General features: G+C 38.1%; 1 protein-coding gene across 1 annotated transcript in view; it reads right to left on the reverse strand.

The window, feature by feature from the left end:
• Positions 1-476: 476 nt before the first annotated feature.
• antxr1c (ANTXR cell adhesion molecule 1c) overlaps positions 477-14,832 on the reverse strand; it is a 49,661-nt gene continuing 35,305 nt past the window's right edge. The window contains exons 13-18 of the mRNA XM_044102749.1: positions 8,896-8,991; positions 8,237-8,275; positions 8,046-8,144; positions 7,784-7,951; positions 6,818-6,898; positions 477-5,580 (exon numbers count right to left, since the gene is read on the reverse strand). Coding sequence (XP_043958684.1) covers positions 5,317-5,580; positions 6,818-6,898; positions 7,784-7,951; positions 8,046-8,144; positions 8,237-8,275; positions 8,896-8,991 — 747 coding nt within the window. The 3' untranslated portion in view covers positions 477-5,316. The remainder of the gene's footprint in view (positions 5,581-6,817; positions 6,899-7,783; positions 7,952-8,045; positions 8,145-8,236; positions 8,276-8,895; positions 8,992-14,832) is intronic.

The raw sequence follows: 14,832 nt of genomic DNA on the forward strand, positions 1-14,832 counted from the left end.
ATCATGATCAGGGGCATACTACTTTCCATAGGTTGTTTTTAATTTATGTTAAAGGATAAACTGGGAAAAACTGTCAGTGCTCTTACTGTTCCCAAATGTTGCCAGTAACTACTTTTTCAGTTTCAAGCATCTAGCATTCCGATGTGAGTGAAGCAACTGCATAGTGTGGTTGGATTGATTCTGTGGCAGTGATACAGATGCTTGTCATTGGGGCTTAAGGGTTTCAATTATTGTGACACCCATGATCTAAATAAATACCAGTTGCAAACATGTAGATATTGACATGAAAAATGATTTTTTTCCCAGGAGAAGGTTAAGAGCAAAACTTTATTGGTACTGTAAAAAACAAGTCATCAGCTAACAATAGCAAATCAACCATCTTTTACATTGTTTTTGATACTACTGGTTAATACTGCTCATGTAAAAAGCTGTGAAAAGTTCCCTTCAAAAAGTAACATTTTTTTTTTAATGAATCAATCAATCAATCAATCAGTTTGTCATAAAAAAACAAAACAACTAATGTTGGGAAGCCTTAATGCTAATTCCAGCTCCTGAAGAACAATGATGTAAAAATGCAACAGGTTTTTACACTTACATGTAATGTGACGTTTAGTCATTAAAGCATGCTAAAGACAACGATAATGATACAACTCAAAATAGGAGGAACGTGTAAATGACGACAAGGACATGAAGCTAAGTGTCTCGTCTGTGTCGTTCTGTTCAAGGCGATTACAACATAACATCATAACTAATTCAACTGAAGCACAGGAACCTTGGTGTACAGTGAGTGAGTTGGCACGTTACAAAAATCGCTGAAACGCCCATGTTTCAAAATAATACAAATAGTAACTGACATACGCTAAAATGAAACAAAAATCCCAGAAGGCTTTGCAAAACAGGATTACAAGTGTGGCAAACTTCTTCTCTAGAGCCTTTGACAGGTCAGAGGGAAGAACTGGTGAAGTTTACGCAAGAAACCGTGAAAAGTCTTCAACAGAAGAATATTCACTCTAGATATAATCAACCAGATGATTAGACCTCATGTCATGGTTGTTATTAATTTCCTATAAGTAAACAGAAATACTCCAGCCCCCCAAAAAAGCCTTAAATTTTGTTGCAATTACCTACAGGCGATCTAAATAACAATTTGTCTGAATTCCTGTAGAGCTGAGCTGTGCTGCGCTACTACTGCTAGCTTTATACACTGTCCACAATAGCACAAATATTTTGCAAATGTGTTTCTTCTTTGCTTGCATCTCCAATCCATGTACAAAGAATTCTTTGAAATTAAAACAGAAAATATTTTAAAAAGCAGAGATTTTTTTTCTAAAATGCTGTGTATGGCATATCTGTACAGACTGGATATCTGGAAAATGCTGAATATAATGACACAAAGACTCACTGTCACCTTCAATGTCAGCTTCACCCAGCTGAGTGGAATCAAAGGAATTTTACACAACTTTTTTTATTTTTTTTGCTTCATACCGACTCTCTTAATTTTAAACCTCTATTGTAAACTAAAGAAACTCTTTCGGGGGAAATACTGTGTAATACCGTGTTAGTCAAAATCAAGATTTTGAGGTTGTGAATAATAACTTTGTGGCCCCATACTGTGGTGGCAATCAATCTAGCCGGGGCCTAATTTTACAAAAAAAAATTTTTTTGTCAGTGCTAAAATCAACTGTTTTGTTTAAGTAATTCAAAAAACTAACTAATAAAAAAAACCTGATATTCGTTTTGCTGCTGCCGAGAATATCAGTACAATATGTACTGATCAACAGTAATGTTTCTGTTAAGTTGCTATATCCCTTGATTAAGACAAGGTGGCGCTGCAGCCCACTTTTTGTGCTAATGCCCTAAAAATAATATAGTTTTATTTAATTATTAGTTTTTTGTCATTTTTAACTTTCTCAGATGTAAATGACATTAAATTGTACTAAACCTGTTAGTTTAAGCAACCTGTTTTACAGTGTAACTAAAGTGCCATGCAACGCTGACATGCCTAATATGATTTTCTTAACAGATAACTAATGTGTTTTTTTTAAATTCGCACAGTGTCAGTGTCAGTGATTGGACACCTTGTCATTTGTTTCGATACCCTCCAGCATTTCTGTCTGGGAGTAAAATAAATTAGATGCTCTTTGAACTGCCCTGCAGTTGCAATGTGACCGGTGGTGAATGACAAAACCGAAAACGTAAAATACACAGAACATCATTAAAATACAGTATTGAAAATGTTTTACAAAAAAAAAAAAAAAAAAAAAAATAGAAAAGGAAAAAGAAAAACTGAAAGAAGCAAAACAAAAAAAGGGACCTGATTCTGATTCCTGGATGCTTGATTGCATTAGTTTCAGTGTCCAGATGCTAACAAAACAAACACAAACCCTAGTAGCTCAACAGATGATGTGCTCGGATATCAAAACAAAATAATGACAAAAAAAAGGGAACAAACATACAAAATGATATATTCCCTCTCACCTTGCTCCAAAGTTCAAACCTAAAACATTTCAATCAACATAACATTTAAAACACACCTGAAATACATAACAAAAAACACATATCCTCCCATTAGTTAAAACTGGGCCACAAATCTCAACCACACACTGTAATATTTCTGCCAATAAATTGCTGGTATTTGCTGATTTAAGGCGTCTCTGAGTAGCATGTAACGTGAAGAAGTGCCACACCAAAACCTTCCGTTTGCCAAACCACATCGCATTTTACATCTCATTTAAAACGTAACTTCTTGCCTTTACATCATCAGCCTAACTGGTTCTGGATCAGCTCGCTCCTTTCACAAATTTGGACCGCTATGTTGTACCTACTGGATTCCATGTTTTTTTTTTTTGTCTGTTCTTGTTTCTATTTGGTACTTATCATCAACAACCTTTTTCATATTGATATATTTAAGCCACAGTGTATTTGACCCTTTGCACGTGACGTGACACTCTTCAGAAACCGACCCGCTCCACCATGATGGACATCAACACAACGTATGCGTGATTTAAGTACCGATGGTTGGTAGCCTAATATCGCAGTTATTTAGTTGATTTCATAGGATGCTGCACAAACAGACAAGGACGTAAACCAGACTTTTATCATAAACCTTTTGTTGAGGAAAGAAGGTAAGGTACAATGTGAAAAAATAAACAATAATATACTTGATAAGTATGATTAGTAAGATGCAAACAAATGTTGCATTATGGAGATGCTATGCGTCTAATCATTAGTAACTATGGAGAAAATACCCCACCATCATGTAGCCTCCATGTACCAAAAAAAACAACTAATAAGCTTATAGATACAGTGGAACAAATCATATGGTGTGAATTCAGGCAAATTTATTGTAAACCTTTTTACAATAAAAAATGTTTATCGCAAAAAACTTTTTTCCGATAAAAAAAAAAAAAGAAAAGGTCTTTACCTTTTTTACCGTTAGAAAGATTGGTAAAATAAAAATAAAAAAATCCGTGAAGTGTTAGTTGAATTGTTTGATCAACTCAACAAACACTTCAAGGGGACGAAGTGTTTATGGGTCGCTTTCTAAGCTAGCTAGGAAGGATGGAGTCAAGACCGGTTCTTCAGAGACCAAGACCAAGGCTGAAGTTGAATGTTTGACTTCAACAAATATTTCAGGACATTGCTTTTTGTACACCAAAAAAGCACAAATTAATGGGGGAAAAAAAGTTATTTACATAACAAAAATTACTCCTTGGTTTTAAATTGATAATGGTCATAATAAACTAATATTTAAGTTATTAAATGCAGCCACACATTGATACACATTATCAAAACTGAATTAATCAGCTTACATTGCACAATAGTTGTATGTTAAATGAAAATAAATTGATACATTAGTCTAATAAAGATGTGTCACATAAAAACATATATATAGCCATAAATAATTAGATGTTAAAACGCTCACTGCTCCTAAAACATTTCCTGGACATATTAATAAATTATTAAGCATATTAAAATGCCTAATCATTTGTGTGCCTAGAACATACAGGAACACAAACTACCTCACAGGGGGAATTCCCAAAACTATCAGAGCCAATAGATCCCGTGGGATTTCCGAAAATCACCAACAAAGATGACGCAAGGACAGCCGAGTGCAGGAAGTGGAAATATTTCCGCCGGCACGGATTATAGCCATAAAACATCGAAGGTAAGACTGAATTTATGTTTTTGGCATGACGACATAAGCCTTGTTTTTCCTCTTCATTGGCTGCTAGTTCTGTTAGTTTTGCTCGTAGTTAGACAATTCTCATATCGTTGGAAAGAGCAAAGTTTGTGTCTTAATTTAAAGCTTGTGTGGCTAAGATAGTGTTTTAGCGTTGCTGCGAGTTTTTACGGTTATGCAAGTTTCACATTTACGTTTTATTGCTGACCGAGGCCAACACCGGTCTTGAGCCCTCCATTCCTCCTAACTAGTTCCAACTTTTGTCAATACCACTAACTATGAACCCCAACTAGATAAGCTTCGCCCACAGACAAATTAGCTTGAATTAAGCGATTGCAAGCTGTGGCTATACTGGCTAAAACAACTTGGGAAAACAAGTTTAATGCTCCCATCAGTCACTTACTACGTCCATCATGGCGCCTCTACTGATCAATGACGTAGTTGCAAAGGGTCTATGCAATAATTTCTTTTTAAAAATACTTAAAAATTAAATTTTGGCTTAGTAAATCATGAGTTTTATATCGTACAAAACTTATTGCGACAGACCCAAAAAGTCGGGCACTAGATCATCAAAACTGCAAAGATACGAAATGGAGAAGGTGGCAAAAATAACTCAAAACTCAGTAGTTGATAAAGACAGACAATTTTTAAATATCTTTCAATGCACATCGATAGACATCCCTTTCTTCTTTGCTTTGCTGTCCAGCAACAATCCTTTCAAGATCTCAGAAATGGCGTTACGTGATCTGTGTGAGATAGAATGTCAGGTTAAACCACAGTTCTAAGAAATGTTTTTGCCCATCGACTTATGCAGCATTTGCTTTGGCATTAGTTACAGAAAGCATTCAACTCAAGCACATTTTTAATCCGTAGTTAACCACGTAAAGACACAAGAGCATGTCACATGACTATAATTGTGAGCTTGCAGCTTAGCTTGAGACTCTATTCCAGACGACAGAAGGAAGACACATGTCTCAGGTTCAGCATGCAGCTGATCTTTGCTATAAGGCAGGAGGATACTTGGCAGCAGGACCACCTCCTTTAAGATTAAACACATGCTCAGACGGGTAGTAATATCAATGTGATATCAAAGTGTATAGGGAGGGAGGGCGGAGGAGGTTTGTCTGTATGATTTAGGGTTGAAGGGAGGGCGGAGGACGGGCTGGTGGAGGACAAGGCGGCCCTGGAGGCGTGCGGGACGGCGGGGGCCCCAGAGGCACCTGGCCTGACGGTGGTGATCTGGTGGGTGGGCTGGAAAAGGTAGGAGATGAGGAGGTGGAGCGGGTAATGGGACGGTAGTCCGGAGGAGGTGGCGATGGCGCATGAATTGGAGTATGGGGAGGGGCCTTGGTTGCTGCTGAATCATCTTTTACTCTTGTAAAGTTGATGCATCGACCCTGCACAGAAAGAAGTAAATATGAATGTTTCGGCAAACCAAATGGTAAGCACAAAATACAGTCCTGTTTAGTCGACTGGGCATTAAAACAGAACCACGTGGTTCATCTGGAAAAACGCTGAGCAAAAAAAAAAAAAAGAAAAAAAAAAAAGCTGAACACGTCTATCCAACTGCAGGGATGTGAGTTGTGGTTCTGCTTTTCATCTAATTTATAGCGTCTAATGTAAAGCAGGTGTGAGAGAGGAATTGGTTCAACAGCATGCGTTTTTAAAGCATTGGTTACCTCAGGGGGACTGTTTATGCTGTTGCTGTTTCACTCTAAAGAGGGTAATTGGATGGCTTAGAGACCCCTGTATAAATTTCCATGAATTCATGTGCACACTGGGTCCAAACGTTTGCAAGAAAGCGCTTGCTAATCCTTCCGGTTTGAATTTCTACCGGGGCGAGGGAAACGGTTCTAAAGCTTGTAGAGAGTAAAAACATTTGATCTAAACAAGTCATCCACTATAACCAGCTGCCTACAGAAATAATGATCTTGTTTATGTTTGCAAAGGTTACAGATGCTAACTAACTAGCATGTAAAATACCGGCCCTTCACATGGTCGCAGAACCAGTGTTTCTTTCTGGGTTCTACCACCAGAACGTCTCCAACAATCTGGCTAATCCTGTGCATCTCAAGTAAGGTTGTTATTAATGAAAATAAACTTTATTTATATCTGGACAATATGCAGCTCAAACACAAATATCAACATTTAATGCGTTGTTGCAGATCAACACCATAAGCTTTTTCGCATGCAGTCCCTTGACGAGTCTAATAACAATGCACAAACACACATGCAGTCAAACATTAGCATAGTTTGACTGAACGGTTTTCAACCATTTTTTTTTTCCCAAGTTAGATTTCAAGTTACATGAAAAGATTTTGTTTACACATCTCTAATAATGAATAAAATCCCATCAATCGTAAAAGCAGATTTTGCTGTATTTCAAGTAAAAAGAAAAGCTATTTCACACTCATTTCCATCATGAATTATTCCCTGTAAATTGTACACAATTTTTAGTCCCCACCCCCCCCAAGATTCATATTTAGAAAGCATTGAATAGTGAAATAAATTAAGAATTTGGTTTTACATTAGCTTTGGAAAACAATCATTTTACATAACCTTCCATCTAAGTCCACCAGTTTTACGTGGACTTAAAAGAAAGAGGCCGACATCTTTTAATTGTGAGTAACTTACATGATCACCAGGCTGGGGTCTCATCAGGGAGACCTGGTCATAACCGCGGCGAAACAGAGCCCAGATGGCGTCCAGCTTACCCTGAGCAGCAGAGAATGGAGGGTTTCATGGTTACGTCACTGGAGTTATTTCTGACTTTATGTGGAGAGTTTATCGCTTAATTTGTTTTAAGGCAAACTAACATACTAAGGGATCATCCATGAGTCACTGAAGTTACTCTGTTTTGTGTTCTCCTGTGCATTGAAGCTGTTGAAGAGGAATATTTTTCATCCATACTCTACATGGCATCTCTAAATTTTAAGAGTAATCTGCCTTTCTAGGTGGTGTCCTTACAGTACATACACTGTAATCAGTATGTGTAGAGAAGGGGGAGTGCGTATTTTTGTGCGTGCAAAAAAATATGAAAAAGGTACAGTGCTGCTACAGTCTGAAAGGCTTCCTTCATAAAGTCAGCAAAGAAATACAAGACACTCCTGGTATTTTTTACATTTTCCCATCGGCTCAGAGATGATTAGAAAAGAGTCTCCTGCTTCCATTAATGTGAAATTTTCAACATTCAGTGGTTAAGAACTGAAAAAACAAAAGGTGGTTTTAGTTAGATTTTTGGCTTTCTGAAAAAGAGTTAATGTACTAAAGTGGATCTGGAAACACATTTGACCAAACTGACGAAACAAATGTTTACCTCGCATGACTGATCAACTGTTTATTTCTTGATCTTTCTCTACATCTTTGTACAGCTTGTATCATAGGCTGGTTGACATGACAGAAAAAATCTGACTTGTCTGATTTCTGTTACAGTGTCAGACGAAATTACAGTTTACATAGCCTGCTTAATTTGCGGCACATCAAATCACATTTTTTTTCTTGTAGCATTTTGGAAGTTTGCTCAAACTTTGCGTGGCAATTGGACTGAATCACAGCTAGCCTGTTCTCACTGGTCCTGTGGGAGTCTGTGGCAGTGTGTACCTGGATGGGTGTGTACCACTTCCGGTTTTGAGGCGGCTTCTTGTTGTGAGCTTTCTTGGGTTTGGGCTCATACGGTTCGTACTCCTGCTCCGGCATCTTCACCACCGCATTCTTCGGCTTCTCCAGCTTAGCCCCTTCCTCGGTGGATCCTTTACCGCCCCATCGTACCTGCAGGCGGAGGGCGACGCAGGAATGGTTCGTGACCTGTTTCTGGTTTTTATCAGAGCCGTCTGGTTGAACTGCGTCAATGTGATCTAGTCACCTCCATCCTCTTGATTCCTCCGATTCCCCTCCCTCCATAATATGAGGCGTCCACAGTGGGCCACTTCTTCTTTGGCAGGCCATCGTCATCATCTGATTCCTGAAAACACAGAAATGAGACTTCTTTCATTTCGCAACATTCCTAGTTAAAATTCTGAATGCGTTGGTGTGTGTGCAGCTGTTCGGACTCACAGGCTCAGGAGGTGGAGGAGGTGGAGGCTCCTTGATCACCTGTGGACAAGAAAGGATCTTCACAACAAGCCACATCATTTCTGCTTCTATCTGACTAACTGAAAAATAAAACGTTTATGAAAAAATGTTTTTTTTTTTTTTTTACATATTTGCTGAAACTGTCACTATGTGAAAGTATGGTAGGAGACAGATAATCTGAGAAAAAAAATCAAGCTCCTCTGCCTTTTCCCAATGCTTACTAGAAACAACCAATCAGAGCCAGGAGGCGGGTCTTACCGTTGTCAATCACTCTCACCTTCTCTGTCATGGTTTTTTTAATAGCATAGTCTGTCATGAACGCTAAGCTAGTTATGTGATGATAAACAGTTTTCCTGTAATGTTAAGTTCTTTTTCTTCCATTAGCATATTTAGCCAAGAGTTCACCAGATTGATTAACAGCACCAAGCCCCTCCTCCTGGCTGTGATTGGTTGTTTTAGTGCATTTCTTCAGACGGCATTAGCAGGTGGTGCTTGATCTTTTCACAGATTATCTGCCTCATAAATACTGTCACAACATGGTGACAGTTAACAAATATGCAGCTTTATGGATTCATCATATCCACTGAACTTGTGGTTGAAGAGCCTGGTCTTTCCAATAAAAAGATATTAGAGTTTCTTACCACTGTGCAGCACAGAGGCCAGAACCACCACATGAAGAGGAGGGCCAGCAGGAGGAACAACACCAGCAGCGTTATCAGCAGGATGGTGCCATCAAACTGGACAACGCACACACAAAGCAGGAGCAGATTTACTACCGGTGAACAGCTTAAGGAGAAATTTGTTAGCAGCAAATGAAAGAAGGAAGACGGGAAGGAAGGATCAAATTCAGGAGGGATAGAAGGACGGGAACACGAAGGGAAAGTGTTAAACACTTCCAAGGAGAGCGTGCATTCTTGGACATTTTGAACCTACCAAACAATAAAGTTCAGGAAAAAGACAGCAGCAGCGTGGGAAGAGCAGGACGACAGGAAATGAATTTAAATCCACACACAGAGGATTATAAGTTCATCTTTAATTATCTCTCCTTCAGTGATCCCTCGCCATGGCCTTGTTGAATTTTCAGTGACCCCAACATAGTAATCACATGTTTGCATAAAGTCTGTTTCAGCTATTTTTAATCAGTAGATTTCTGACCTCAGTTATTTGCGATGCACATTTTAATATACATGTATTATAATCTAATCATTGTAACTATGAGGATACTATATTCTATGTATGGACAGTACTGTAAAAAAACATTTACTTACTTATTGGTTTAAAAAGGATCAGTACAGCCGGACAAATTAGGAAGGAATAAAACAAGGAAGGAACAAACTAAAGAAGGGCAGAATAACGGCAGTATGGAAGAAAAAAGAATGGAAAAAAAGTTGATAAGTTAGTGAAAAAAGATGAAAGGATGGGAAGAAGGAAGAACATTTTACAAAAGGAAAGAAGGAAGTATGGACAAAAACACTAACAAGAAATGGAGTACTACAGAAAAAATGAAGTTCTAAAGGGAAGCAAATTAAGAAAGATGGAAATAAAGACAGAAATTTCAGTAGGAAGATGGATAATTTGAGAAAGAAAAATAGCAGTGAATGAATTAAGTAGATTGAAAGTATGAAGATAAGGAAAACAAAGTCAATAGAGAGATACAGGAAGTGATTGGAAAGGTAAATTAGTAAATATATAAGTTAAGAGGAATCCCGCAGGTTAGTAAACAAGTTAGAAAGCAATTAAAAAAACTAAGTACAAATTGAAGGTCAGAATGATTTGACTGTAACCTTGGTTGAGAGATAGAAAACAAGCGGCCAATGAAGACCATATCATAGTTCACTTCCAAAAGAACGAACAACGATGCTACCAAGATCAGCAACATAGATTTAAAGTCCCAAAGCTCTGACATGAGGAGGAACAGAGGAAAGCACTTTCAGCCTCGTCACCGTAGCGATTGTGTTCTTTGTCTCGCTAACTGTGGTCGATCTAAATCATTTAAGTATCCTAATATATCCATCTGTTAACATTTCTCTCGAGCCGGGCCTCCGCCAGCCAAACATGGTTTTCATTACAGACCACAGATGAGGATCACATGTGGTTAGACTTTCCCCTATCTATCATACGAGGGGGGGATGTTGAGGATTTATCTGAACTCAGCAGAGGGGCCGACTGTAGACAGCTCATCACAGAAACCAAGTAAATATTTCTCAGAACCTAATCCTCTCCCCTCTATCAACAAGCAGTGAGACCCTAGAAAGACTAAATTGTCTGATTAGAAAACTTGATAGTGTAATTTATTATGTGACGGTAAATGGGTCCATATCTGGATGTTTTTGTCATGCAGTATGATATTACACATATTGGGCTGGTTACAAAAAAATGAAACGATGACATTTCAGTGGATCCCCATCTGTTCGCGGTTCAGTAATCACGAATGTCTTCATAACTCCCAACTATTCATGTAAAATTTGCCTGTTTACACATTTTTTCATAGAGCATTTTGTCACCCTTTTAAAATAATGGCCTATGTCATTTTTTGCAAAGCGGCCTATCCAGGAGGGCCATTTATTTTCCCTGTCTCTACCCACAAGAGCAGAGATGCTGTAGATATTAGCTTCTGTGGTACTGCCAAACCATTTCTATGGTCTAGGCATGCTAGTTGTTAGCCTATCCAATGCTAACACCAGTCTATCAATGCTAACAACATCCTATCAATGCTAACGCCACACTATTGATGCTAATACCAACATATCCAGTGCAAATGGACAGTAGAGGAAGCATAGGCAGTCCAGTGGGTTTCCAGCCTGGACATGCTAGTCATGAACTTTTCCAAAGCTAACACAGCCTGTCATTAATCAGATCAGTAGCTAGCTTTGGAATACTTATAGCCTCCTGCGACAAGGAAGTAGCCACCTTTGGATGTGCTATAGTTTTAATTTTGGCGCTAATGCAACATCATGTGTGGACTAATACATTTTAAGATATATTTGGTGTGTGACTGTTTATAGTAGACAGTTATAAGTGTTTTTAGAGGGTGTGAAGAATTCATGGATTTTAGCTATCCGCTGGACATTTGTATTTGATGTCTTATGGGTCTTAAGCATATTTTAACTTTCCCCTACTGTCTAATTGTAATAGCATGCTAAGTTGGGATGTATACATCATAAGCCACATAGTTTGCTTTCATGGTTTCTTGTCCCAGCTTTGTGGATTGGGGCAAGAGGCCTTTAAAGGAAATATTTCTTGTTGGTTAGATGGAATTTTCTGTTTCCATATGTCCCACCATATGTTTTTATTTAGGTAAATTTGCTTTAAATTACTTTAAATGGAATGTCAACCCTTTTTCCACTAGCTGAGTAACAAACATTTGAACAGAAGTAAAGCATTCATCAGTCAGTGCCATTATGGGACGTTTCCCTTTTACTTTTCAAAGAAAACACATGTCGTGGTCTTGAACTTGCTTCTCTAAGTTTTTTTCTTTCCTTTGCTGGGGAGTCCAGTGGGTCTTTTTGGATGCATCATTGCTAGTAACAACACTAAAAAGGGAGGATGGAGAAGACAAATGGGTCATCCCACAGACCAAAACATTAGACTTCTAGGAAAGGAAGGGAGGGGAAAACATCATGTCCTGCCTCGCAAAAGTATCCATACTGAACATTTTTACACATCACAACCACAAACTGCCGTGTAGTTTATTATAATTTTATGTAGCATGAAATACATGGTTTTTTGAAATCTTTCTAGAAACACTGAAGCCCCTAAATAGAATCCAGTCAGTAAATATGGCCCAGTTGTGTCTGTGAATAAATATAGCTGTTCTTTGAAGGCTTCAGATGTTTGTTGGAGAATATTTAAGAAAGAGAAGCAAGAAGAGGCCATTAAAACTCCAGTTTGGTAGACAGCGCACAAGTGGAAGACGATCCTCTGACTAGAGCATCGTCTGACTAGAGCAGTTTTGGCTTAGATGTACCATGTTGGTACCAGTTCTGATTGGACTTGGGCTGTTTTAGTGGTACTCTGCAGAAATGTTGCCATTATTTACAAGTTAAGTCTAAATAAATTAACCTTAATGTATAAGGTTTATAAGTAAATTTGGTGGATGCATAAACTGAGGAACTTCAAGCTCCTCAGCTTCCTCAAGTTCCAAGTTTTACTTCCGGAGGATTTAGGAACTCATCCGCCCGGTGACAAGATGAACTATTCTTAGAGGTGCATTCTGTTAACAATACTATAGGTATAGCGAGTGAAAGATTTATTAAAGTACAAACAGTCAGAGTGAAATCAAACAATATTTTTCCAAAAATTTGTTTGATTTTAGTTAATGGCCAATCAGACCAGGCCATTGAAATTGGTCTGGTCAGAATGCCCGTCCTGTTGGTGTTTTTAACACTTGGAAAAGTGAACAGATTGGTCTCTTTAGTTAAGAATTTGACCTTCTCAGTGAGTTACAAAGGATGAGATGATTTTTTTGTGCTTTATGACTTAACAAACTGAAGCACTCCGAACCTTGAACTATTTTACTATGTATGTCAAGAGTCTGGCACATGAAAAACAAGGTATTCAATGAAGTCGTACTTGTAAAATATTTGAGATTCACTGCTTTATGCTAAAGCTTATTCATCAAAAAGGTGCAGCCCAAGGCCAAACTTCAGTCCAAACAAGAATGTACAGCATGATTTTTCTTAAAAAAATGTTTACAGAGACGTCTGTGTTCAGTCTGACTGAACCTGGAGGCATTTCGCATTAAAAAATATGCTGAATTTAAGCTTGTAGAGATTAACTCTGCCACGTGCTACATCAAAAAAGGTGGTTAAAAAAACTACTGACTCAAGAGGGCAAAATATTAATGCCTGCCACATTTTTCAGATTTTCTTTCAACTTCAAAATTATTACTTTTTTTAAAATATATATATTTATTAGGTTTTCAGAATATAACATACATAAATCATACATGAGAGTATAAGTAAATATATATGCACATATACACGCAGACTTACATATCCATGTATATACAGTATGTAGCAAAATCCTGTATGAAAGCAGTATACTCTTATCAATCCAGTAACAAAAATAAAGACGTACAATAAGAGACAAAAAGAAAAAATATATATATATATTTATATATATTATAACAGCAAGTCAGGTTACACTGCATTGAGTACTATCTACAATTAAGGAATGGTATTACCTGTCTGTAAGGGCATAGGTGGCACATTAAGAAGCTGAGCGAGTGTCTGGGTTGACCCTGGATCGGGAAAGATAATCCAAAACTGGATGCCAGACACTACAAAACCTATCAGAGAAACCCACAACATCATATTGTAGCCTCTCCAAATGAAGAATCTCAGTGAAGTCGCTCAACCACATTTTAAATTGAGGAACCTTGTCAGTTTTCCAGAGTCTCAATATTACTTTTTTGGCTATTACCATTCCATACACCACTGTCGTTTGCATAGAAACACTGCAGGTCCTTAAAGAAGGAGAATGTACAAACAATGCAATCTGGGGGTCAGGAACCAACGTGCATCCATAAACCTTAGCAAACAAGTTGAAGATCTCACAACAATAATGAAAGAGCTTGGGGCATGTCCAGAACAAATGAGAAAGGGAGCCATCCGCGGACTTACATTTATCACATTTTGAAGATGTTGAAGGAAATATTCTGTGCAGTTTAATTTTAGAATAGTGGAGTCTATGGAATACCTTGAACTGAATTAACTGGTGTCTTACATTGATAGAGCACGTCCGAATCCTCCCAAGACCCTCCTCCCAGACCTCACTCCCAATCTGCAAACCCAGCTCCTCCTCCCATGCAGCCCTCAAGGAGTCTGTGGTAAAGTTCATTCGTTCTGCAAAGACGTCAACCAAACTCGTGATAAACTTTTTTGATCCTGGAGAGCCCAGCAGGATTTTGCATAATTTATTTTCTTCCGGGAGAGACATAAAATTCGGAATTTTAGTTCGAACATAGTTTCTAATTTGCAAGTATCTGAAGAAATCTGTATCTAGAAGGGAAAAACAGCTCTTCAGCATAGCGAATGAAGCAAACTTTTTGTTAATGTACAGGTTTTTCAGAGTATTAAGGCCTTTCAAACTCCAGTTTTTAAAGGACATATCCGATAGTGATGGGGGAAAAGCATGGTTGCAGTAAACTGGGGCATGAATTGAGGTCTCCGGCAATTTACAGTGCAGTTTTATTTGCTTCCATATTTTCAAAGAATTTAAAACGATTAAATTATTTACCCCACTAATTGCGGGGGATATCGGTGCTGCAAAAAGAAGAGCCGGAAGAGAGCTGTCAGTAACACCACTTCTTTCAATAGCCACCCATGGGGGGGAATTTGCAGGCAGTTCTTGTGCATCACCTTCCTGCCAGTATACCAAGGCTCTTGCATTTGCTGCCCAATAGTAATGCTGAAAGCAGGGTAATCCCAATCCCCCTATCTTCCTTGGTTTATATAAGTGAGTTTTTGATATTCTATGGGCTTTAAAGCCCCAAACAAAAGGCAGAATTATTGAGTCTAACGATTTAAAAAAAGCCTTTGTTAAAAAAATAGGCAAACCCTGAAAAAAATATAAAA

This window comes from Gambusia affinis, linkage group LG20 (genome assembly GCF_019740435.1).
Source record: "Gambusia affinis linkage group LG20, SWU_Gaff_1.0, whole genome shotgun sequence".
Taxonomy (NCBI): Eukaryota; Metazoa; Chordata; class Actinopteri; order Cyprinodontiformes; family Poeciliidae; genus Gambusia; species Gambusia affinis.